The following is a 27,494-nucleotide window of genomic DNA, read 5'->3' as shown; positions in this document are numbered from 1 at the left end:
AATCCATCAAAAAACAAAATTTTAATATCAAGATTTTAAGATCTATAGCTGGAGGGACACACATATCCACACACACATATCCACATACTTTGAGAAATATACATATATATATAGATTGTGAAAGATTCTTACATAACTTAGTGGGCAGATTTGAAGGTTCTGCTAAACTTTGTGTACCAGCGTGACCAGGTACAAATAAAGCTGACCTAATTTTAACAGAAAAAGGTATTTTGACATCTTATGGCGTTAATGAAGTTCAACCGAACGTCTCAAAAATGCTGTGTCACTGCGAGCCTTAGACTAGAATCATTATAAACAACAAGAAGTGCAATTACATGCCACAAGGAGGAATGTGTATGAATAGTACCTTTTCTGTCTTAACAACATCCTTAGTGTACCAGTTGAAGAAGGAGTACTGCCTTTGGTAGAGGAGCACAAAAAAGTGCTGACAGCAGAAAAAATCTTGCAGTTTGTCAACTGATAGGTCTCTTTCTTGTGGCAAGTTCACTTCTTTATTTCCTTCCTTGTCAATTATCTCTATCAGCAACTTTTCTTTTTCAGCCTTTTTCAATTTTTGCCGCCTCTACAGATACCGGTAGATGAATACATGTCATAGTGAACAGACTAGTAATTATCACTATAAACAGACTAGTAACTGTCACTACAAACAGACTAGTAACTATCACTATAAACAGACTAGTAACTGTCGCTATAAACAGACTAGTAACCATCACTATAAACAGACTAGTAGCTATCACTATAAACAGACTAGTAACTGTCACTATAAGCAGACTAGTAACTGTCAATACAAACAGACTAGTAACTATCACTATAAACAGACTAGTAACTGTTGCTATAAACAGACTAGTAACTATCACTATAAACAGACTAGTAGCTATCACTATAAACAGACTAGTAACTGTCACTATAAACAGACTAGTAACTGTCACTATAAACAGACTAGTAACTGTGAATATAAGCAGACTAGTAACTGTGGTTATAAACAGACTAGTAACTATCACTATAAACAGACTAGTAACTATCACTACAAACAGACTAGTAACTGTCACTATAAACAAACTAGTCACTGTCACTATAAACAGACTAGTAATTGTCACTATAAACAGACTAGTAACTGTCACTATAAACAGACTAGTAACTATCACTATAAACAGACTAGTAACTATCACTATAAACAGACTAGTAACTATCACTATAAACAGACTAGTAACTGTCACTATAAACAGACTAGTAACTGTCACTATAAACAGACTAGTAACTGTGAATATAAACAGACTAATAACTGTGGTTATAAACAGACTAGTAACTATCACTATAAACAGACTAGTAACTATCACTACAAACAGACTAGTAACTGTCACTATCAACATACTAGTAACTATCACTATAAGCAGACCAGTAATTATCACTATAAACAGACTAGTAATTATCACTATAAACAGACTAGTAACTGTCATTATAAACAGACTAGTAACTGTTACCATAAACGTATTAGTAACTATCATTATAAACAAACTAGTAACAGTCACTATTAGTGCTGGGCACGGGTAGTAATACTCGTTGAACTCGCGGGTTTATCTTCTCTCGAGTATCGGGTAATAGAGATTTCGGGTATTCCGGTCCTTCGGGTTCGGGTTTTGACTTTCAAGTTCGGGTTTTGGTACACGGATCCGTCAGGTAGTGTTAACAAAGACTCGGTCTATTGCATCCTGCGCTCTTAGTCTGGGACCACAGGGCATCTCTGTGTCATTTTTGCTAAGGAGGCATGACAATGGAGTTTAACGAGTCTTTATTTTAATAGATAGAATAAAATACATCATACCTTATTTACTATGCCTATGAAATATTGTAGTCAAGCAGTGATTACTTGTCATTAAAAGGTGAGAAGAAATACTTACATCACATTTTATTTGCGCAATTAGCCAAATCGGCTTCGTAAACAAATCTATGCCATTTTTAATACGGCGCGTGTTCGCTATCACCGATAACACATAGGTCCTTAGTCTGTTTCCGCTATCGCCTTGTTAGAAACAGCTATCAGCGTTGATAGTAGCGGTGAAAATTTAATAACTCTGTTTAAATTGATTACCACAGCTAGCTATGATGGATTACATAATTCATTATAACCAAGTTTTACTAAGCCAACAAGCCTTACTAACGGAAAAAATCGATAATGTAAAAGTTTTTTATATTTGGAGCACCTAAAGTAATACTCGCTAATGATGCCACACCCGACCGTCAAGATTATACGGGAGCTACCCTAAGGCTGACTAAGCTGGACCGAAGACTGGCCCTGACGAATTTGGGACCGAACACAGGCCCGTAGAATCAGACCGAATACTGGCCTCGTAGTATCAGACCGAATACTGGCCTCGTAGGATCAGACCGAATACTGGCCTCGTAGGATCAGACCGAATACTGGCCTCGTAGGATCAGACCGAATACTGGCCTCGTAGGATCAGACCGAATACTGGCCTCGTAGGATCAGACCGAATACTGGCCTCGTAGGATCAGACCGAATACTGGCCTCGTAGGATCAGACCGAATACTGGCCTCGTAGGATCAGGCCGAATACTGGCCTCGTAGGATCAGACCGAATACTGGCCTCGTAGAATCCGACCGAATACTGGCCTCATAGGATCAGACCGAATACTGGCCTCGTAACCTGGTTGCCGGTATACCCCAACAATGTAACTCCTGAACAAAACTCTTGGAAGTTAGAGTTACTCGGCTTCAGGCATGAAATTATCCAACTATCATTAAATGGCTAGTTCCTATTAGTTGGCAGAACACTTGTCTGGCTGAGGTGGTGCACTAGCGTGGATGCAGCTGTGGTTCGCTGTCTAATACCACATGCCTACGCACAGCGTTACAGACTCGCCAAATCTGTCTGTCGTCCCTCGAAGCCTTGTGTGGCTGCAGCTATGAAACGCAGTCTTAAGCCACGGCTTATGAGGAGAAGACAAAACAAATAAAGCTAGTGCTCCCTACTAGATAGTCTGCTATGAATCAATTAACAACACTTTGAGAAAGCGTCAAAGTTTATTCACAAATATCAGCACAAAGCACAACACGAGCAGAACACTCTAACAACACGATTGCATGTTCTTATATACACACAAAAATGGCAAAAACTAAGATAATTGGTTAAAATAATATAGGTCAATTTTACTGACTGTAATTGGTTACACGCATGGATAAGACAGCAAAACGATAAGATCCAGTCAAATCTTACCACAAAAGTTAGCGCAAACAAACAAAACGAGTGTCTATTACCTCCGCTTTACAAGTCCTCTCTCCGATACGCCCGCTTATTACCCATAAATACCGTAAGCTAGTTCTAACATGCTAATTCTAATGCTCCTCCAAAGCGAGTAGTCTTCGCGATCTGACCTGACCCTCGTGATCGACTCGGACTATAGCCTATAGTTCCGAGCTGATTTTTTTTTCAAAGGGCCCTCTTCAGGGCCACCACCTTGTACAAGAGTGTTGTTCATCTGGCTATGAGCGTTTACTTCACACCATCTACAAAAAGTCAGAGGTACATAGAACATGCTTAAGTATTAAGCTACCATAGACCCTATCTTCTGCCACCTGTTGACACGAAAATGCCCTGTAGCACCAGACTATCTTGACTGTTTAACAATCCACCTGTTAACGCTGCAAGTACGAATGTCAGTCAATAAAAACTGAAAAATGATAAATAAATTGAAAAGAAATATGATTGCTTTGTAAATTTGAAGATATATCTGTTAAGAAAATTTAAACATAAACTCCATATTTCATATCAATAAACCCGATACCCGAAAAACCCGTAGGCAAAAAAATACCCGAGCCTAGCACTACTAGCTACCCGATACTCGAAAAACCCGAACAGAAGGGGACGGGTCTAAACCCGTTGACCAAGAAGTACTCGTGCCCAGCACTAGTCACTATAAACATACTAGTAACTATCACTATAAACAGACTAGTAACTGTCACTATAAACATACTAGTAACTGTCATTACAGTTACAGGCAAGTATACAGCATACAGTATACAGTAAGTTTATACAGGCAAGTAGAAGTTATTAGCTAAAACTGCTCACCTGCAGGAGTGATAACTGTCCATTTACATAGTGATGCTTTAAAATGACCCTATCATCATACACACGCTCTGCTGTCATGTTTCCTGTCACTGCATCGAACTTGTGCCAACTTGTCTCACACTTGACAAGCACTTCATTTGGTTTGCATCCTCGACTCTTAACATCAGCAAACAAAAAACATTATTTCTGGCGTTATTATAATATGTAAACAACTAGCCATCACAACCTATTCAGTCAGCGGTATGATACAGAAATCTAGTACAGGATTTATTTAGTTCCATCATTAAGTGTTCACAGAAACCATCTCCAACTAGTACTCATTCACCAGCTTATGAAAATCTCTAATCACTATTTCTTCAATCAAGTCATCTTGAATAGACCAGAAGCTGAGAGTACCTTGGTTGGTTACCGTGACAACATAGTCATCGAAGCATACCACATCCTTGAGGCACTCATCAGCCTGTAGTGTGTGCTTGAGACTTGATGTTATCTTCCCTGAGCTCATGTCCCAGATGGAAACAGAGCTAAATATACCAAATGAAGTGAGTAAAGATGTACATTAAGCAAGTAAAGTGATGATTCACTAGAGAAATCAAATGGCATGAGGAGGAACTAGTTTGCCGGAAAGCAAAGACTCATAAATTAAAATATTATATTTCAAAGGAAACTGCCGATTCCCTTTACTGCTCCACAAGACTAAAGAAAGATAGCGGAAATCAATAAGATGTACATATATTTCTCAAATATATACAAATACATGTGATCAGCGTGAGCCCATTGCAACAGAAAAACATTCAAGAAACTGTCATCGGTCTCTGACTTTCTTAGCTCATCTGGCATTTATATATCTTTTCTTTCTTGGCTGCCTCTGCCTCCTTTACACTTTATTGTTTTTGCCTATGTGACTCGGCTCCAATATATAAGTCTTAATTTTGCCTTAATTTAAGTCTTAATTCATACAAGTCCTAATTGAAAATGTTTAAAATTGAATAGCTGGCGTGGTATTTTAATGCGCCTCATTCGCAAATACTGTTTCCATTATTTGCAAGCATGATGGATTTGATAAAGTTTTGCAAATCGCAAAACTTTCACAGCTTGCCGGTTTTTGACGTTTCCGCAACTTAACTTGTGGATTAGCTTAAACTTGTGAATCATGTTTATCATGGAAACATAGTGATTAGCTGAGCTGGCTATTATGCAATCGCTCGGCTGATCTGCATGCAAGTAACTAGTGATCTCAAAAACACTCAGTGCTAGTACCCGGCTGACTTTTACCCCAACATAACAAAATATAACAAGCCTGTTGTTAAAAGTAAATCGCTGTTGTCTAAAATTAAAAAAACAACATGATAACATGCACCAAACCCTTAAATTAATTAGAACAAAAGATTATAATTATAATTAATGCCATGATAGGAGCTGTGTCCTATGTCCAAAGCAATGCTAAGATCATTAGGAAAAAATGGTTACACCTTACGGAAATCAAACCTAAATATTCGTTTTCGAAGTCAAGCACACTACCACGGCACCACTTGATCACTTCTCCACATTTAAGAAAAACTGTGCGCATACTTATTACATATGACAATCTCTCACAGTGTGCCGGAGCCGGTGTACTAGTCTTTACTATAAGACTAAAAAATATGGCACTTCACAGGAGTCAGATCCAGTAACTCCACATCCCAGCCAAGCATGCAACTACCTGCACCTCTCGATTACCGTGCCAATGCTATTAATTCTTGTACATATAGTTATGTGGTAAAATTACATAGTTCAAGTCTAAAGTTTATTCATCACATTTATCAAGTTATTGTTCATTTTTTGTTTTATAGGTATAGCATTTATTCAGGACAATACAGTAGTTAGGAAACTAATACCTTATAAGGAATATGCTAATAAGAAGTGGACAGAGCCTATTATATATAAGTTGTTGTATCACATTTTATGTATCAGTATTGCTTACATACTCACTACAAAAAGTAACAGAATAAAAATTTGAAAAATAGATTCTAAAGCTTGTTAATTATCATAACATTGTACAGAAAATAAGAATACAAAGAATATACAAAGTGTACAGAATAGGGTGGCAGTCTTGGTTGATATAAACCCATATATAGTACAGAATTATTTAGTACATTTTGGTGGCAGTGGTGGGATATTGTCAGCCAAGATCACAGAGTACAGTACAGATTACAGAGTACAGATTATAGAGTAAAGATACAGGGTTAATTCATAGGCACCGTTAATCATGTCCAGACGTCGTACAAGAAGAAATAACCAGGACAGAGAATTAGAAAACTTGCATGAAACAATTTTCGCAGCTAGTACCCCAACAAGACAAGATGGTACAGTTAATATAGATAATCTTGTACATGCACTACACAGAACATAGCGCACAGATCGTAAAGAAATAAAAGCAACTACATTTGATGGTGAAAGAAATGTAGAGCTTTTTATTAAACAATTTACAGATGTGGCTAACTTGAATCAATGACCAGACCAAGAATCACTGCTTCATCTACGGCTCAATCTAACTAGCAAAGCCAGAGATGAAGGTATATACAGCACAGTGGCACAGATTTATGATAACTTAAGATCCAGGTTTGGGTTGACTGCAAAGCAAGCTAGAGATAAACTAGGGGTCTCAGGAAATCTGCAAACATGAACACTCATGAGCTAGGTTCTGAAATCCTCTGACCGGTGAAACTGAGTTATCCTAATATGCCAGATACAGATCAAGAAGATCTTGCCATGGATAAATTTAAAGCAGTTATGAATGGCACAGGTCTCAAGCGACATCTTCTCGCTCTACGACCAGAGAGCATAAAAGAAGCTGCAGAGATGACTGAATAATATCTCCAGGTAGATCACAACTCAGCAAAGTTGACTGCTGTTACAGAAGAGTCAAGTGCAGTTTTAGATGCGATACAGGCATTACAACAAACTGTGAAACAACAGGCAGACATTATAAAAATGATCCAGGAAAAACAAGGACAAACTACAAGTTGGCCAAACCAATTTTGCAGGGTCACAATCCATACAGTCTCTTGTCTGGGTTGTGCCCCTGAACCTGGCTTCACCAGAAAGCCTGATGCATCCAGACGTGGGTGCTTTCAGTGCAATGGACCGCACACAAAGAAAGACTGCCCTAAGCTTAAGACTCAAGAACCACAGAACCAGGGAAACGTGAGCGGTCCAGCTCAGTAACTGGCTCATTTCAGCGTGGACCTTTAATAAAACACAAAGAGCCTAAGAGCAAGAAAGCTTGCTCTAAGCTGAACCAGGGAATATTGAAGTACGAGACATAGAATGGCAAACTCATGGTTGCCTATACATACCAAGCAAGGTAGAAAATCACTCATTCCTATACCTTCTTGATACAGGCAGCACAGAAAATATTCTAACTCGAAACCTATTAACCACACTCTCTGGTAGGCTGAAGGCAAGTCTAGACGTTGATGAAACCACTGCAAGAATGGCTGATGAAAGTGGACTTCTTATTTATGGCACTATAACATTGCTTTGTCGTGTCAGAACGATGCAAATGCATGTCACATTCAAAGTAGCTAACATCACAGATGATGCCATACTTGGTATTCAATTCTTCAAAGAACACAGATGCTCGATAAACATGGATAAGGGAGTGTTAAATATACAAGATCAGTTGCTTTTATGCACCAATAAAAATGGGTCACTGTACTCTAACAAAGTACAGGTGGCAGAGACCACAACAGTTGCCCCTTGGTGTAAAGCACAGTTAATCTGTAGGTTAATATTAAGTTCAGCTCATCCAGTAGGAATAATAGAGCACTGCTTTGCACTGGATTCAAAGGTGGTTATAGCAGCAACACTCACACAACCTAATAGTAGAGGGAGAGTCATGGTGAGATGTATCAATTCAAGGTCAGCTACAGTAGAATTAAAGGCTGGCACTAATGTAAGACTATACACTCCAGTAGACCATGATCAAATCTTCACAGATATAGAGAAGGACAACTCTGTACAAAACCCACAGCCCAAAAACTTAAACTCACAAGCACCTGAACACGTAATTCCCTTATATAAGCAGGCAGTTAAGAACTGTAAATTTTCTGCTCAAGTACAGGCACTGGCTAAACTTCTACTGAATTACGCAGATGTGTTCAGTAGAGAGGGCACAGATGTAGGTCTAACCAATCTAGCATCACACAGTATACCAGTAGGACCAGGTACAAGCCCAATCAGGCAGCCGCCTAGGCGATTGGGTGTTGAGAAATACGTAGAAGTCAAAAGACAAGTAGCCGATCTTGTTAAGAAAGAAATGGTTGAGTCTACAGATAGTTCATGGAGCTCCCCTGTAGTGCTAGTCAAAAAGAAAGACAACAGTTGGAGGCTCTGTGTGGATCACAGAAGATTAAATGCTGTGACATGCAAGGATTGAGTACCCACTGCCCAGGATCGATGAAAGTCTCGATGCCTTTGCAGGTAGTGTATTGTTTAGTACTCTAGATCTCTTTAGTGGTTATTGGCAGGTGCCATTGGACCAGGATGCTCAAGAGAAGGCAGCATTTGTTACCAGAGGGGGACTCTGGAAATGGAAGGTGCTTCCGCTTGGATTAACGTCGGCGCCAGCAAGCTTTGAAAGACTTATGGAACAAGTACTCAACGGCTTACATTGGAAAAGTCTACTTTTATATCTGGATGATATAATTGTGTTCTCTACAGATTTTAACACTCACTTAGAAAGACTTGAGGCAGTGCTACACAGATTTCGCACAGCTAACTTGAAACTGAAACCATCGAAGGGTGAATTGCTACAAAAAGAAGTCAAGTTCTTGGGATATGGAGTCAGCTCACAGAGAGTGTCCACAGATCAAGACAAAATTAGAGCTGTCAGGGAGTAGGAGACACCGAGATGCCAGACATAAGTCAGAACATTTTTGGATTTTGTTGGTTATTACAGGAAGTTCTGTCCTGATTTTGCAACTGCAGCAAAACTTCTCAACAGATTAACAGCTAAATGAACTCCATTTGCATGGGGTGAAGATGAAGAGATGGCATTTTGTAAGCTAAAAAGGTTTCTCATAGAGGCACCTGTATTAGCTTACCCTGACTATACTAAAGAATTCATACTGGATACAGATGCTAGCCTAGAAGGTGCTGGGGCTGTGTTGTCACAGGTACAGAATGGAGAAGAAAGGCCTATAGCATATTACAGTAAAACCTTCAATCCAGCAGAGAGAAATTATTGTGTAACAAAAAGAGAGCTTCTGGCAATAATCTTAGCAACAAAACACTTTCAACTGTACATATATGGGAAGAAATTCCGCCTGCGCACAGATCATGCATCCTTAATCTGGCTTTACAAAAAAAGAGACCCTTCCCATCAAGTGGCCAGATGGCTGGAGTTACTAGCAGTGTTTCAATTCACACTTGGCCATTGTGCCGAAGCAAAGTATGGAAATGCTGATGGGCTAAGCAAAGTTTGCTGTGAATGTAGACAATGTAGTAATATAGAGTGCAGAGATGGTGGACTAAGTAGAAAAGATATCAAGATAACAAATCATGTACAAGTAGCAGGCGGTAAAATCCTGGAAGGAAGCGAGTCAGAACCAGATAGCTATGTACTGGAAGGAAGAGAGGACACAACGATTTGTGGTATATCTACAGAAGCTGAACTAAAAGAGATAATCCCTCTTCAAAAGCGTGGTGGAAGTGCAACAGAGATTATGAGACAACTAATAACAGATGGAAAAAACCTTCACAAGAACTAATTGAGCAGGGAAGCACAGAGATCAAGAAAATATGTGCTCTATTCATTGTCATGAAGGTAGAAGATGATCTGCTCAAAATTAGATTAAGTGTGAACAATCGATACATCTGGTTGATAGTATTTCCCGCAGAGCTCAGAACATCTGTAATAAGACAACAACACAGTCAACATCATGCAGGGGTCAGCAACACATACAAGAAGGTCAGGCTCAATTGGTATTGGCCAGGCATGGTATCACAGATAAGGCACACAGTCAAGAAATGTGAAGTTTGTCAAGCAGCCAAGCATAGTAATACAAACAAAGGATCAAGTCAACAAAGATTGTTCTGCGGCCGCCCATGGCAAGTGCTATCTGTGGATTTAGTGAGCCTATTCACTAAGACACCAAGAAACAATACCGTGATTTTGGTAATAGCTGATCATTTCACGCGGTTGCATGACGCTATAACCATACGAGATAGTACCACTGAAAGCATAGCAGAGGCTTTAGAAACTCAAGTCTTTTGTTATTTTTGGATTCCAGAGAGGATTTATTCAGATGAGAGAGCTGCATTCGAGTCCCAATTAATGCAAGAATTATGTAAAATCTGGGGCACAGATAAAAGTAGAACAACACCTTATCATCCACAAGAAAATGGCGTTGTCGAAAGAGGTAATAAAGACTTGGGAAATGCACTGTGGTCCTTTCTATTAGACCGTGATGAGACAGGTTGGGACTTGTTGTTACCCCAGTTAACCAGATCTATCAGAGGTACACCACACAGTTTCACTGGTGAAACTCCTAACTTCATGATGTTTGGACAAGAAATCACTATGCCAGATAGCCTCATTTCAGGACCAAGTCTAGAGAAGCAATCTAGAGAAAACTATGCAGTTGAGCTGGAGAACAGATTGGCAGTAGCATATGAATTCACAAAGAATAAACAAGCAGAAATCACAGCAAATGACCCCAGACAATCTTTGTTGTTTCAAAATGGTGACTATGTGTGGCTGAAAGCCAAAAAATACAAAAAGGGATGCACACCAAAACTCCAGGCAAAATGGCAAGGGCCATATAAAGTAAAAGAATCATTCGAAAATCATATTTAGTTGATTTACATGGTAGAACCTCGATTGAGCACGAATCCAGGTTAAAACTATACACTCCAGCTGATAGCAATTGATGGAGAGTTATACAATAACCAAATCGCCAACCTGCACGGCCAGGTTTTCCAGAAAAGCCGATTGATAGAAAAGTTGGTGATCAGCATGAAGCCCCTATCATACCACGAAAAAAAGAATTTGAGGCTACGAGAAAATACGATAACGGAGTCGCTGAAGAAGAACAAAATGATAATAATACAAATGGAGTCGCTAGCGACACACATGAGGAACCAACCACAACAGAAGAAGAAGATAACTACAAAATAGCAAAATGAACCAGTAAACCCCCAGTTCGATATGGAAATTTCGCACTCTACAAGATCGATACATCCTGTCAAACTACAAAACATGGATCACATGATCAATCACGTGACTTCAGGCAGGCAGCGAGAAATCACCCTATAAAAAAAGACCGTATCAATTAACTAGAATACAAAATAAGGGAGAAGACCTTGTTACATAATCACCTACGACAAAGCTTCGTCGCTGCTGGAGAAAAAGATAGTTTAAAACACCAACTTTGTGTACTAAGATATCCTGCACCCGATCATAAACTATAGACAATATTGCTATGCTGAAAAGAAGTGTGTGATAAAATTTCATAGTTCAAATCTAAAGTTTATTCATCACATTTATCAAGTTATTGTTCATATTTTGTTTTATAAGTATAGAATTTATTCAGGATAATAAAATAGTTAGGAAACTGTAATACCTTATAAGGAATATGCTAATAAGAAGTGGGCGGAGCCTATTATATATCAGTTGTATCACATTTTATGTATCAGTATTGCTTACATACTCATTACAAAAAGGCACAGAATAAAAGTTTGAAAACTAAAGATTCTAAAGCTTGTTAATTATCATAACATTGTACAGAAAATAAGAATACAAAGAATATACAAAGTGTACAGAATATGCTGGCAGTCTTGGTTGATACAAACTCATATATAGTACAGAATCCTTTAGCACATTTACTACACGAGATGACCTCTTATGGCACATGGGACTGACTGGGCACTAGTTTATAGTATTATATTATAATAATATATATTATTATAACAATCATATAATATTGAACCTACTCGGAATCAGTAGAAAGAGAAGCGGTGTGTCTGCTGGCTGAAGAAATGCTGTCGATTGGACAAATCATTCTATCAAATGTGTTAGCCTCTAGCAAAAGCGGATGAACGGGCAGCCTAGTGTGAAAAATTTTTACGCTTCCATCTTCTGCTGCGGTCAGAACCATAGCAGCTGCAAGCAGTCATGACCAAGTTCATTAATTCATTTATTGAAGATGACTTCGAGCAGCTAACAGTTGACAGATAAAAAAGGAATTTCAATACTCGTGTATAAAAATTTAGTTGCTAAATAAATTATGCTTGTTTGTGTTCATTTACTGGCTGAATGCTTGATGTCGCACAGGCAATTAAAAAGGTTTTTTGCACAAAAAATTTATTTTTAATCAACATATACAACATTTACTATTCTAACATTCAAATGAAAGTGTTTGTACATTTCTGTCTACTGTGTTCATTTCTGTCCACTATGCCATTTATGTTTACTGTATTTATTTCTGTGTAATTCATACTGTACCAGCTGCAGTGCTTACTACAGATCTATAGTGATTGCAATAGTCTTGCAGGCCATGTGAGTTTAAGAATTTTACTTTTGGCCAACAATTCTAGCATAATGCCTGCCAAAGTGTTTAGTGTGAAGTCATGAAAGATTGGCGCATGTAATGAATATTAACTGTGCTACCCGGCATTGCCCGGGTAATCGAAAGGTCTGGACAGAAAATTGATTTGTATTTAATATATAAAAACATTTCCCATTCTAACTTTCAAACTACATATCATGAGAGAAGTGTTTTGTGTAGTTGAAATAAATTAAAAGAAAAATAAAATCATCTGTAAAGGTTTTAAAACTTCGTCAAACAACTGTAACTTTCAAGCTATTAGCCTGGCACATTGCCAATGGAAAATTCCAGTAAGCTGCTAGGCTTCTAATCCCGGTACTCCATGACATTGCGTGAGTATTTTTGTCTAGCTACAGTTATTCTAATAATAGCTATAGCCAGAATGCAGACACACATACGGACATACTTTGAGAAATATATATATAGATACGCAAAATTCGTTCATTGGTATAGCCAGTTGGACTATGAAGTGTATTGGATAAATGGCTGTCTGTGGATCTAAATATTCCAAGTTCAAATCCAGTGCACAACAAATTTTTCATTACTATAACTTTGCAGCTGCAACTGAAAACAAAGACAAACGGACAAAAGACAAACACTAGATTTGTATATATCTTACGGACATCTTTGTTGACTATAATCCCAGTGATTGGTCGTGAATGTGCATCAAACTTCCGAACTTGTCTCATCTCAATCAAATGGCCAAACTTCTCCATATTCAACTTGAAAACATACAGCTGGCCTAGATGGTATCCAACAGCAAATGAGTCACTCACTATATCTGAAAAAACATATAAAAGAATTAACATTGCATTATATGAAAAATAGTCAACCTACAACAGTTGTAGGTTGTAGGCGAAAGTAGATGTAGATTAAACAGTTACTGTTTAATCTACATCTACTTTCGTTGACTAGCAGAATTATGTCTATATATTCTCACGCATTCGATTGCAGTGTGTTCACAACCAGAGTTGTGTCTATATACTCCTACACATCTAATTATAATATTTTTATTAGCAGAGTTGTGTCTATATACTTTCACAAACCTAATTGTAATATGTTTACCAGCAAAGTCGTGTCCATTTACATGTATTTTCACATACTTAATTGTAATGTATTTCCTGCTGCCTATACACTTTTAAAATTGTAGTTTAAAACCAAAACTGTTGAAATAACTCTTATAGTGCCAGTAAGTATAGCAAAAGATACTAACATCAAAAATCTCTAAAACTTCAACATTGTAATTCATAAATTTAAACATAAAATATTTGGTCAAAAACCAGTAAGTCGTGATATATATTTTACTATTTACCATTGCTATGGTAAAACATATTGTACCAAAATATATTGTATATATGTACATATTGTACATATATATATATATATATATATATACATATTAGTGGCTAACACTCAGTGGGTTTATTGCTTGACTGTCTTGGGGAAAGTAAAGGAAAAAGCAGTTTCCTTTACATATGGAACTACAGCAACTACAAAAAATACCTACGGAGAGTTGTAAGAGATATCTCCATTTTGGCAGCAACTAAAAGATGAAACCCAAGTGTATCAGACTTTGCCTTGACCTTCTCATTTTCTTCTGCGACAGCGATGATTATGTAGCAGTACCTCTTAGTACATGCTGTCATCTGTAGAAAAATCTGTTCCGTGAATAACAAACAGAGCAACTCATGTGTAAAGGTGTGTACAAAGATGTACCAGTGACTCCAAAAGTATGTGCATGTGTACAAATAACACAGAAGGTATGTGTATACATCTACGTGGACAGGTAACACAAAAGGTAGGTGTGTATATACATGTATACTAGCAAAGCTAAAATAATGTGTGTGTGTGTACATACACGTGCTCCAGTTACCCTGAAGCCAGTAAACTACAAGTTACGTATGTACATATATCGCGTAAAACTTTTATTTGAATGCCATCTATTTTTCAACCTTTTCTTCAAAGTGGTCCTTTATTAGAGGTGACATTCAAATAAAGGGTGGTGCTGTATTTTTTAAACACCTCATTAAAATGTTAAGAAGATAAATTTAATCTTTTCACGGGTGAATCAAATGTCACCTATATTTTGCACTCTCCCTTGGGCAGTACGATATTAAACCTTTTAGATGAAAAAAAATTTGCTAACTTACTTCTAGCTTGTGGTAAATCTCTAAATAAAAATGTGCCGGGAAGCTGATACATATCTCTAACAGGTAATATCTGTTGCTTGCAGTTACCCTACAATGATCTCATAGCTTGCGTTGCTAATTGTTGAAACTTTCAAGTTTTTTAATTCATTCTAAACTTGAAAGCTTGTTTTCATTTTAGAACTACAGGTATATTTAGAGAGGTTTTATAAAAACTCATTGCACTCATTGATATGTGTGCTAAAATATGCAGCCAAAACCTTTATGCGCAATAGAAGAGGAGTTATGAACGTTGATCCGTTGTAAGCCGAGTTTATGTAGCCTATATAACTGCAATGATACTATCAAGTAATATGCTATAAACCTGCAAGCTTATAAGTTATATACATGTAATAACAGTAATAATAATAGCTTGACTTGGTATTTCAAAGGCTCAGTTGTACGATTGTGGTAGCTATATAGGAGGTCTATCGCTGCGACCTTTGATCACAGCGCTCTACTGTTACAGTATTAAGACTGCGATAAACAAAGGACTACTATTAGTCGGATACGATTACTAATTATTTCTATGGTGTTACATTCAAAGTTTTAACGAAAAAAATGTAAAAACTTGGAGTTCAAGAAGAAGAAGTTAATACGAACAGAAACAACAAACAAATTAATTTTTATTGATGTAATCGAGTCATCACTATTACGATTTTGTGGACACTTTTTTACTGGTCACTTGCTATTATGAGTTCGTAAAGATTAAGAATGTCAAATAGTGGCGGTAAATTAGAAGTGGCCTTCAAATAGAAGTGGCGTTAAAATAAAGGGTGGCGCTCTATTTTTCAACCTTTCTTCCATATTGGCTCTCAGATAGCGGTGATGTTCAATTAAAGGTGGCGTTGAAATAGAGGTTTTACAGTAGTTAGTGCTGCTAGTTGTATGACAGCTCTACTAACGGTATGTTTTATGATATGTACCGCTATAACTAGAGGCATGTGTGTGCATATATATGTAGAAATAATACTGAAGGTTGCTGCTGTAAAATGCTTTAAATGCAAATTACCTTAGTAAGGTAAAATTAATAAACACACGTATGTCATACCAAATCCCCTAGACCACCTGAACGCCCTTGACCAAAACTAATATTCTTCACAGAAGAATCGAGAAGAATCCGTGACCAGCTGCCATGCCTCGCCACTCCACCTATCAGCAAAGATGCTTAATCATTATTTAGACCTAGCTGATGTAATACTTTGCAATGTAATATAATTTCAGATATATATTCATCATGTATATATCATATAATACATATCATATAAATATTAGATGGATGCCTAGCGCTGCACGATAATAAGTGGCAACTTATAAACAATGACAGGTAATGTAGCTGCTGTTGGCTAATTTGAGTAAGCTAGGATACGAATTGTTAAGCTTACTAATAAGAGCCATGACAGGAAGATTTAGTGACATCGTGCATAACACACCAGAGATTTATAGATATATATCTATAAATCCCAAAGTTTGTCATCTGTCTGTAGTTCATCTGTTGTTTGTCTGTCGAGCTATAGCAATTAGTATCTAGCAATGACAAACTTGTATTGCAGAAAATTTGATCTCAAAACCTCCCGCTTACCAGGCAAAAACTAACCATCAAGCTATGCGAGATGTAATAGATTCATTGGGTGATATGAGTTGTTATATGAATTAAAATAAGCACAGCGACTCTGCATTGCGGTACAACGTCACTAAAGCTTGCTCTTACGGCTTTTATTGTAAGTTTAGCGATAGGTATACTAGCTTATTGATTAAACTCCTTGATTACATCAACCAAAAACGCTGATGTAGCTGACAAATGCAATAACAAGTGTAAAATGTTAAGTTCGAAAAGCAGTCATGGTAAGAAGGAAATGCATTTCTAGTTTTTAGAAATTGCAGCACAGCAATAATAGAAAACAGATATTTAGAAAAGAACCCACCCTTCTTTTTCATTTTTTATGGATACTATTTCAGGTTTACTGGATGTGCTGACAGACACTAATATATAGTACACTTGGTGTACTGACAGAAACTAATATATAGTATACTTGATGTACTGACAGACACTAATATATATTACACTTGATGTACTGACAAACACTAATATATAGTATACTTGATGTACTGACAGACACTAATATATAGTACACTTGATGTACTGACAGACACTAATATATAGTATACTTGATGTACTGACAGACACTAATATATAACATACTTGGTGTACTGACAGAAATTAATGTATAGTATACTTGGTGCACTGACAGATACTAATACATAGTATACTTGATGTACTGACAGACACTAATATACAGTACACTTGATGTGCTGACAGACACTAATATAATATATTAGTGTCTGTCAGCACATCAAGTGTACTGTATATTAGTGTCTGTCAGTACATCAAGTGTACTATATATTAGTATCTGTCAGTGCACCAAGTATATTATACATTAGTTTCTGTCAGTACACCAAGTATGCTATATTATAGCATACTTGGTGTACTGACAGAAACTAATGTATAATATACTTGGTGCACTGACAGATACTAATATATAGTACACTTGATGTACTGACAGACACTAATATATAGCATACTTGGCGTACTGACAGACACTAATATATAGTATACTTGATGTACTGACAGACACTAATATATAACATACATGGTGTACTGACAGAAACTAATACATAGTATACTTGATGTACTGACAGACACTAATATATAGTATACTTGATGTACTGACAGACACTAATATGTAATATACTTGATGTACTGGCAGAAACAAATGTATAGTATACTTGGTGTACTGACAGATACTAATACATAGTATACTTGATGCACTGACAGATACAAATAGATAATATACTTGGTGTGCTGAAAGGCACTAATATAGAGCATACTCGCTGTGTTGATGACTAGCATAGTTTTGGTAAAAATGTTCCAGGGAGTCATGACTCCACTGCCCCTTGACTACAGTAGTCAAAGCACAACAAACAACAAGCACATAATCTATTTGATTCTATGCGACCTACCAAAATATAAGTGTCCATCCTCAGTTGCGAATGCCATCTTACCATTTTCAATTAGAGATTTGGCAGTTACGATGGAGTCACCAGGCAGTGCCAAACGACTTTCCACAACTGTCTGAAACTGAACATGCGGCAGCTGTCAGCAGATATCATCAAATATTAGACATTTAATAAAATTGAAACCAAAAGATCTAACCTGTATGACGCCATATAAAAAGTATTATCCAAAATATGAAAAAGAAATGTGAAGTGATGAACAACTCCAGAGAGAGACTGTAAAAAACAAATGAAACATGTGAAAATGAAACATGTGAAAATTTAAAAATTAGACAAGTGAGAATGAAGCCATTTACCTGGAAAATGCGAGCAAAAAGTGCATGGTTGTGTTGAAGACTGTGTTGTGGTCAAAAAACTGGACATAGACATTTTTGAGATACAGTTGAAGTCTCTTTAAAAAGAAAAAGTACAACCAAAATAGTGGTAGGTCGCTGTAGTAACAATCAACCATTGGCAGAAAAATAATATTTTAACCTTTTTCTGAAAATTTTAGAAATGAAACTCAATGACTTAATAACTTTGTCTGGGGTAAATGTTTGAAAACAAAGTACAGTAAGCGGTCCTATAACGTATACCTTCTATAATGTAAATTCCAGATAACGTAAAACATTTATGTGAAGTTTTTGCTTCCTACTACGTGAAAAATTGCATATAATGTAAATTGTCAAGTGGGACACAGTTTTAAAATCGATTTGAATGTTAGTTTATCTTGCCACATTTGCAGAAGAAAAATGCCATGCGTATATATGGCGTTATACATGCATCTATTACATGTATATATAACTTTCGCGACATTCTAGTTCGTCGTAATAGATCGTTAAATGTGCCAACAAAAAGGAGAATAGGACAGCTGCGCAATTGGTCAGGTCTAACAGATTTCGCTATATAAGCAGGCGTTAAACAGATGCTTGGTAGAAGGCTCAGTGGAGAGCAAGTGAGCTGATCATCTGTATTGCCGTGCTTCTACTGACAAGCAATTTGCACTGTAGAAATCGGATTTGAGAGTCCATTGGGTAGCAGTGAGGCTGCTGATTTGGTTTGCCTACGGGTTGGCAGTAGGAACTGCTGTGAGATCGGTGACAGCATTCTGCTGTGGGTGTGTATCGTCGTGGTGGTGAAGGCTGGTGGCAAAGGGGAGGTTGGTGTGTCATCGTAGCAGCTTGGTGTTGCGCAGCAATATCCTCATTATATTGCTAACAGATGCAAACCAATAATACTGCAGGTACTGTACAGCCCACAAATTAAAAGAACTAAATCAAGTTTTTTTTTTGCGTGGCCAAAGGGGCGAATTTTAAAAAAATATTGGAACAGACTAGGCAATTTACATGTATTTTACTGTTCTTACCACATAAATTCCCTATATGTAATGTAAATGTTCCTGGAACGGTATATTTACGTTGTATACATTAAACAACTATTAATATGCATCTACTGTATATTAATAGTAGTGCCTTTGTGCAGATGTGATGGCAAATTATGAATGCTATTTGATAGGTAAAACAAGTATGATAACTTTGGTTTAGGTTCTGAGCTACTGAGGCCAAATCTTTCCTTAGTTTCTTCGGTGAACACGCAATTTTGACATACAAGGTCGGCACACGAGGTCGACATGCAAGGTACACATACGAGGTCAGCATACGAAGTTGACATACAAGGTAAACATATGAGGTAGACACACAAAGTCAACATATGTGGTTGACCTCGTATGTTGACCTCCAAATGGTCGACCTCGCTTGTCGACCGTTCCGAGGTCAACCTACGAGCTGAAGGTTTGACAGCTTTGAAGCTGTCGGAGAACAGACTGTTAGAATTTGGCTGCTTCAGCTGCTTTTGCGAAATGAAGTTCACACAATCGTAGGTTTCAGTTCAACTCATGTCAGGCAACTCGTGTCAGGCAACTCATCAGGCATCAAAACTAACCTTGTCAAGATAACTTTTGCTATACAAAACAGAAGGCAACAAACAGCTCACAATATAATAATCTGTTCTGATAGAGCAACATCAACGCACAACGAATTCTCCTTATTAGTAAGTATTGTTTGTCTCTGTCTTCCCCTGATTAGCCAGTACTGCAAAAGCTGGCTTTCATTGAAACCCAGGGGTCTAGCTAAAGCCGTGGTCACCCGATGGCCAAATTGACTTAGGTTTGGCTCGGTTCAGAGGTTGTTTCGGTTCGGTTCAGCTAAGCCACATGTCACACAGCATCCAAAGTCACTTCACCTCCTAGATACCATATGCATGGAGACAGGACACTGTTTTATTGGTAGTTTTTATGTATTTGAGCTAAATATTTCTAATGTAAACAAAAAACTTGGAGGAACAATTATTAATTATAATTACGCAGCCGTTTTATCAGAAGATCGTTCAGCTGTTCAAAACAGATCACTCGATACAAAGATTTTGCCAACTCTTCCCATCAACAAAACTATATTTTTTTGAACATATGAATGTTTTTCTATGCTGAGTACATAACAAACAAAAACAGTCTCTATCATAGTACTGTGGTTTTACAGAAATAAATCAGTCAATGATTCTTCATCAGGATGAGTATGACATATTACTTCTACATATCTACTTCTATTCTACACAAAAGAAAACTACACTCATTCTTTTAAATTTATGCAACACAATCACAAGCTACATTGTGCCTAAGTAAAGCCCGGCAAAATCCTTTTACAAAATATCATCATACGGCAATGAATGACGTCTTTTAATTATTTTACTTATTTACCAACGAATTCCATATAGTTTTGTGCTCTCATTTCATTCGAAATGAAGGACCAAATATTGTAAATGTCGCCATATTTTTAAATGCAGTTCGGGTGAGCCTTGTTGTAAATTGCTTCATGTTGTTGCTTCGTTCTTGCTTTAACGACATAAACGAATTGTCCCACTTAACTTTGCTCACACATGTAAGGAAAAATGTGAAGTGTGCTCGCTAAACTTTTAACCAACCAATAAGAACAGGGATTCGACCTCGAAATTACGAGCAGAACTGAAATGGTTCGCTTTGACAAAAAATGTCTTCGGGCGAACAGTTTACAACTAGCAGTTGATAACTCATGACATCGTTTTGTGTCGTTTAGTTCATTTCGGCTCTCGTGTGACCACCCCTTCACAGATCTCCCTATATGAACAGGCGTGATTCATTGGTTATGTTTAGAAATTTCAGTGAGGAGAGCAGAGCAAGTGCGCTTAGCTATTGAGTTGCGGTGCCTTTGCTGACAAGAAAGCTTCAGCGTGTTGTGGTTGGGGCATATGAGACCATCGCATTGCAGCCAGGGGGATGATTGGCTTGCGCAGAGGTTGGCAGCACTGAATGCCATGTGATGGATGGCATTATTGCGTTGTGGGTGTGTAATCGCTGTGGTGGTAAAATCAGGTGGTAAAGGAGAGATTGGTGTGCCATCCCTGCAGCTTGGTGCTGCATAACAACATCTTTGTCGCTTTGCTGACATGCCGATCTTATTGAGTCTAAGTTGATGAATAGATATCATCATCAAAGTCAGTTGAAACAGTCCCAACTCTTTGGCGCACTCCTGTTGGCTAGCCCAGCAGTAAGCAAACAGTTGAAAACTATGTACATGTATTTTTTCTAGAGATGTATGTTGTATGTGTCTCGTAATGGAAAACTTGTTAACTTCTGCTGGAAAAGCTAATGTTTTAAATGTTCACCATATTTCACAAAAGCCTTTTTATATTAAATGTCCCATAGATAAGAAACTATGATTGTTTTACAGGCTGTCTAATAATGACAATTACCGTGAACTCCTCTACAGGGCATTTCTGCCTGACCTTTCCGGAATCCTCCTTCTGAGTCACTTTCACAATCGTGTGTTTCTTTGGCTGTACGATGTGCAAAGACCCATTAAACCAAGCCATGAACAGAATTGCTTTTTCATTCCGAAATCTGAAGCAAATGGCATGACATAGCACCTAGTCAACTGCTCTAAATGGTTGCTAAATTGAGAGACGTTTCAGAACCTCTGGTTTAAGACAGCCAGAATCAGTAGAAACATAAACGCAAAATAATTTGCCCATGGTGAGCACAATTACCAACACAGCTTAAGTAAGATGTCAACATGTAAATTAGAGATGTCATTTAGACAATGAATATTTGTTTAGGGCCGGGAGGTGGCAATGCATGCTAATGGCATACAAGTAACTCTCAAAAGGAGCTTTACAAATTTCTTCTGCACCGCACGTATCTTTTGCAGCAAACATGTCTTCTGCATCATACAGGTCTTTTGCAAAGCATATGTCTTCCCCAGTGCACATATCTTCTGCGGCGCACTTATCCTTTGCAGTACACATATTTTCGGCAGCACATATATCTTATGCAAAGCAAAAGACAAAGGAGTAAAAAATCAGATTTCTCAACTCACTTGTATAGCAGCGTCTGACTTGTGATATCAAACATGAGTAGCCCATCATGAGCATTACCATGCACAAATATGGCTGTCACGTCATAAACATCATCAACTTGCAAAGCCTGTATCACCATCTCCTCGTAACCGGCAATCTGACGACAGTCGATTATCTCACCAGCGTCAAACTGTGACACTATCAATAAAGACGAGAGAATGAAACTGTGATAAAGTGTTACATTGACGCTAGAATTGATACTTCGAGCTAAAGTGTCACACAGATAGTACACTACCAGTGTCATACCACCATTGATAACTGTCAGCAAAAGTGTGACACTGTTAGCAAGTGTTACATTGTCAGAGAAAATGTAACACTCGTTGACAGGCAAAGTGTGCTTCTGTTAGCCAAAGTGTGACACTGTTAACTAAAGTGTCGCACAGTCAGCTAAAATGTCACATAGTCAGTCAAGGTGTGACTTTGTAACTTTCAATTATAACCAGTATAGAAAAAGGAGAGTTAAATAAGTTCTTAAATTAGCTATTGTTTTGAAAATAGATTAAAATGGGAAGATTCTTGCCACGCCTAATAATCTGATTAAAAATCTATTTTAAAATTTTCAAAAATTGAAAATTAACTAACTAATCTGATTACAAATTAATTAAAGTAGAAATAAAAAGTAGATCCAATTGAAGCGTTACATGAACATTTAAACGCAGAATTACAGCCATTAATATCTCTTAACTATTAATAGATAAACACTCATGTGACTTACAAGAAAAAATGTAGATCTTGGGAACAATCCTGGTGGTTGCTACAATTTTCTTTGGGTCATTCATTGGATTTTTAGCAGCCAGAAGATAGAAGGAGTCGTCCTTGCGGAGGTCTGGTGGCGTGTATCTCATCTGTATGTTGCCATCTGTCAATGTATTGAGCTGTTATTATAACACTATTTATGTATAGTATAATATAATTATTATAATATTATAATGTTACTATAATATTAACTGTATATATAATTGGCCATATTTTGTGATAAGCACACTTGAGCATTATGCAATATCAGGCTCTGTATTCACGAACAAGCGCCACTAAAGTAGGAATCGTCATTTTTGTTTAACAGACCAGTCAATAATTCCTGTTTAAAAGACCAGTCAATAATTCTTGTTCAACAGACCCGTCAATAATTCCTGTTTAACAAACCAGTCAATAATTCCAGTTTAACAGACCAGTCAATAATTCCTGTTTAACAGATCAGTCAAAGATTTCTGTTTAACAGACCAGTCAATAACTCCTGTTTAACAGACCCATCAATAATTCCTGTTTAACAGACCAGTCAATAATTCCTGTTTAACAGATCGGTCAATAGTTCTTGTTTAACAGACCAGTCAATAATTCCTGTTTAACAGACCAGTCAATAATTCCTGTTTAACAGACCAGTCAATAAATGCTGTTTAATAGACCGGTAAATAATTCCATGGATCATGGAATCGACGAGATATGCTGAAGGTTGACTGACTGAATGATGCCATAGTTCATATGAAGTCGACACAGAACCTCCTATGTTGTGGTTTGACTGCATAATCCTGTAGTTTATATGAGTCATATGTTAACTAAAGGGAAATGAGAAAAAAAATTTTGAATGACTTATTGCATTTAATCTATAAATCCAATAAAGTTATTTAATTTATTGGGTTATATATATATATAGTCTGTTGTCATTCATGTCCTGTTAATAGCAATTGGTTAAAATATGAACGATTGCACGTTTGCAGTCCAGCGTGCCATATGTGATTATGATGTGTAATGAATATATGCACAATAATTCCCTACATGGCAAGGTGGCTGGATGGTTTAGTGCTAGTGCTCTTGACTTCACATCCGTATATACAATTATACTGGCTCGATTTCTGTAAGGCGCAATCCTTTTTCCCAATGCTTTTAACTAATTTCGGACAGACACGGCTCATATTCTAATAGATTAAAATATTAGCTTAAGTTCTAGCTTAAGTTACTCAAAGTTATTGGATAAAGAAACTTAGCCAATGGGAACTACATTATCTGCTACTGTTTATAAGCTACTTCTGAATCCCAGGCATTACCCAAGTAATAAAAGTTTTTCTACAAAAAATTTATTTTATTTAACTTATGACAACAATTATCATTCTAACTTTCAAATTTCATATCATGAGAAATGTTTTGTGTATTTGAAATAAATTAGAAGAGAAAATAAAACAACTGTAAAAGTTTTAAAACTTTATCAAACAACTGTACCTTTCAAACTTCATAACACGAGAAAAATGCTTTGTGCAGGTCAAGAAATCAGAAACAAAATAAAACAACTATAAAAGTGTTTAAATGTAAATGTGAAATAATAAGCAAGTAATAGCTAAATTAAGTCTGTTTTACTACGATTACAATAAAAGATGATTTGGTAATGATACAATGAATATGAACTGGAAAAATAAATAAAAATCCTGAATATGTTGAAATAATAATAACTATTCGTGCATAGAAGTATATAAGTGTATAAAAAATGCTACTGTTCTAGCAGAAACTCTCCATCAAAGCTTTGAATACGACGTACTGGTACCTTTCGATACTGGTACAAATGCAAAAACGAGGTATCGTACTGTCTTTGTCTAACAGAATGGAGAAAAATGTAGAGGCTATACCTACTCGAGATAATACAATTGTCCGCGTGAAAGGTATTAGCCTTTACCAATTTAGCAAACAAATCTTACGAAAAAGCAGAAATAGAAGCGTAACGACACATTTGAAAATGAAACAGCACATTTAAAAATTACAAATTAGAATAATAGGTAATGGTAGCAAAATATTCATTTTTAAAAGATTTCAAAAAATAACAAATACAAAAGATAACATTAGTTAATAATCAAAAGTGCACATTTACTGTGTGCATATAGTACACGGTATATGATAAGAGCGATAGAATGCTAAGGATTGTATATCTCAGCGGTTAAATGCGCAGTTTGAAACTTGCGGTTGCAATCTCCGTAAGGTCAAATTCAGCAGCGAGCTTTTAATTCCAAGATTTTAATAGCTATAACTAGAAAAAAAACACACACAGGCACACAAACTTTGAGATTTATATGTATATATAGAAGATAAATCTTGAACAAACCTGTAGCATAAGAAGTAAGAATTGTTTTTTAACAATCTGTTTTAGCTATGCCTTGACCTTACGAACATTTGAAGTATGCACTGGCCAAACACACGGGCACCTGAGTGTGTGTGTGTGTGTGCACACGCAAATGCCTTCAATTGAAAATTAAAATGGTAAATGTTGTATATCTTGATTAAAAATAAATTTTCTGTGCAAAAACCTTTTTACTGCACAAGCAATGTCGGGCATTCACCTAGTCTTTACTATAGTGAGAGCCGTATCTATCCACTCACTCAAAGCCACAAGTAGATGTTGGAAAAGAGATTGCATCACACATACAAGTATTTTAAACTCAGGCATTTGGCTTAGCAGCCAGCCACACTACCATCATGGCGACTCGACATTCCTTGCATGCTGATTAGACATGACGATCTCTCACAGCACACCGGGCTACCAGAGTACTAGTACTACAAGTATGTCAATTACTACATATCCTGTAGTAATTGACATACTTGATATTTAGAATTGACATTTGGAATAATTATACTTTGCATGTCTATTTGGCAGTTTGAATGTACAGAAAAAGTAGGTTAGGGATAGTTGATTAAGAGAGCACTGGTGATGGTAAATCTACAGCAAAAATTATCTGCAATAGTAAAAAAATAGCCAATGTTTGACTTAACTAAAAACTCACAAAAATGGGACATCTACAAATCTTTTGACATCCATATGCAAAACGTAAACATTCTAGATTGTACAAATAATTCTGCCAAAGAATGTTGTTTAAAAAATTGGAATATTTTTAGCAATTTGTGGAGTTATCCTTTTAAGTGACAGTGCTTAATTCTCATGTGAATGCTTTTCATCATAGGTCAATCACGCCGTCATGAACCGATAGGCTTCAAGTAAATACAAGATCTCCTCACCTTCCATCTTGATAAGAACCGCCTGCTTTGATAAAGTCAAGATATAGTGGACACCTTTCAAAACCACCTCAATCATGGCCACACAAGATCCGACATGGTCATTAGGCATCTCAAATATGAGGTGGGTGCCCACTCCTTCGAGTTGAGGGTGAGGGCAAACAAAAGAGTTCAAACTTGGCCCTAACGAAATAGGAGAGTTAAATTGAAGACACGACTGGGCGTATTTCCACTCCATAAAAAAACTATAATACTAAAAAACTAATACAGACATATCTCGACATTCGCGCCTCTCAGCATACAAGAAATTTGAGACCTGAGGAAAATTCCAAACAAGTTTTTGTTTTGACATACGAGAGAAATTTGAGATACAAAATGGCTATCGATGCAACTGCTAGGTAGCCGAGTAGGCGACAGGCTGCTTCCAAAAACTGCCTCACACGCTCTTTATCATCTGATTATTTAGAAAAACTTGAGGAAAAAAGAGTGAGAAAAAAGAGTCAAGCAGGGAAAAAAATGTAAGAAAAAATTAAGTTTAGTGTAATGTAGGATTTAAACTTATTTTCAAATGTGTATATAGTAATAAGCTAAGATCATGTAAGTTAAACTTGAAGTTTATGTTATGTAATGCCACAAAAGAGTAGCGTACCGAATGTGTTACAGTCATTAAAGTTTATGTTATGTAATGCCACAAAAGTGTAGCGTACCGAATGTGTTACAGTCATTAAAGTTTATGTTATGTAATGCCACAAAAGTGTAGCGTACCGAATGTGTTACAGTCATTAAAGTTTATGTTATGTAATGCCACAAAAGTGTAGCGTACCGAATGTGTTACAGTCATTAAAGTTTATGTTATGTAATGCCACAAAAGTGTAGCGTACCGATTGTGTTACAGTCAGGTATTTTTTACAACACCATTAGCCACCATCGTCTGTCTTAAAGGTAAGAACTACATACTGCACTGTACAGCATAATATTACAGTTTATAACAGATCATAAACATTATATATGTATATATTGTGTTGTGAGTGTAGGTGGTGAATTACAACAATTAAAAACATGCTTTTCCATTGTAATATCCCGTTTTAAGGGGTTTTTCAGAAGATGGAAACAGATTAA

General features: G+C 36.9%; 2 protein-coding genes across 2 annotated transcripts in view; both read right to left on the bottom strand.

Annotated features, from left to right (window-relative positions):
* Positions 1-27,494, bottom strand: part of LOC137408418 (uncharacterized) — a 309,349-nt gene that overhangs the window by 155,904 nt on the left and 125,951 nt on the right. The gene's annotated exons all lie outside the window — the stretch shown is intronic.
* The window catches only part of LOC137407913 (uncharacterized), a 42,009-nt gene that overhangs the window by 4,939 nt on the left and 9,576 nt on the right, over positions 1-27,494 (bottom strand). The window contains exons 10-21 of the mRNA XM_068094297.1: positions 26,379-26,558; positions 23,101-23,244; positions 22,346-22,523; positions 21,723-21,870; positions 17,907-18,039; positions 15,937-16,037; positions 14,207-14,345; positions 13,319-13,480; positions 12,086-12,254; positions 4,434-4,632; positions 4,109-4,264; positions 368-583 (exon numbers count right to left, since the gene is read on the bottom strand). Of these exons, the coding sequence (XP_067950398.1) occupies positions 368-583; positions 4,109-4,264; positions 4,434-4,632; positions 12,086-12,254; positions 13,319-13,480; positions 14,207-14,345; positions 15,937-16,037; positions 17,907-18,039; positions 21,723-21,870; positions 22,346-22,523; positions 23,101-23,244; positions 26,379-26,558 (1,925 nt within the window). The remainder of the gene's footprint in view (positions 1-367; positions 584-4,108; positions 4,265-4,433; positions 4,633-12,085; positions 12,255-13,318; positions 13,481-14,206; positions 14,346-15,936; positions 16,038-17,906; positions 18,040-21,722; positions 21,871-22,345; positions 22,524-23,100; positions 23,245-26,378; positions 26,559-27,494) is intronic.

This window comes from Watersipora subatra, chromosome 11, assembly GCF_963576615.1.
Source record: "Watersipora subatra chromosome 11, tzWatSuba1.1, whole genome shotgun sequence".
NCBI lineage: Eukaryota > Metazoa > Bryozoa > Gymnolaemata > Cheilostomatida > Watersiporidae > Watersipora > Watersipora subatra.
The sequence above is the reverse complement of the archived record's forward strand: the minus strand, read 5'-3'. Positions and strand labels throughout refer to the sequence as shown.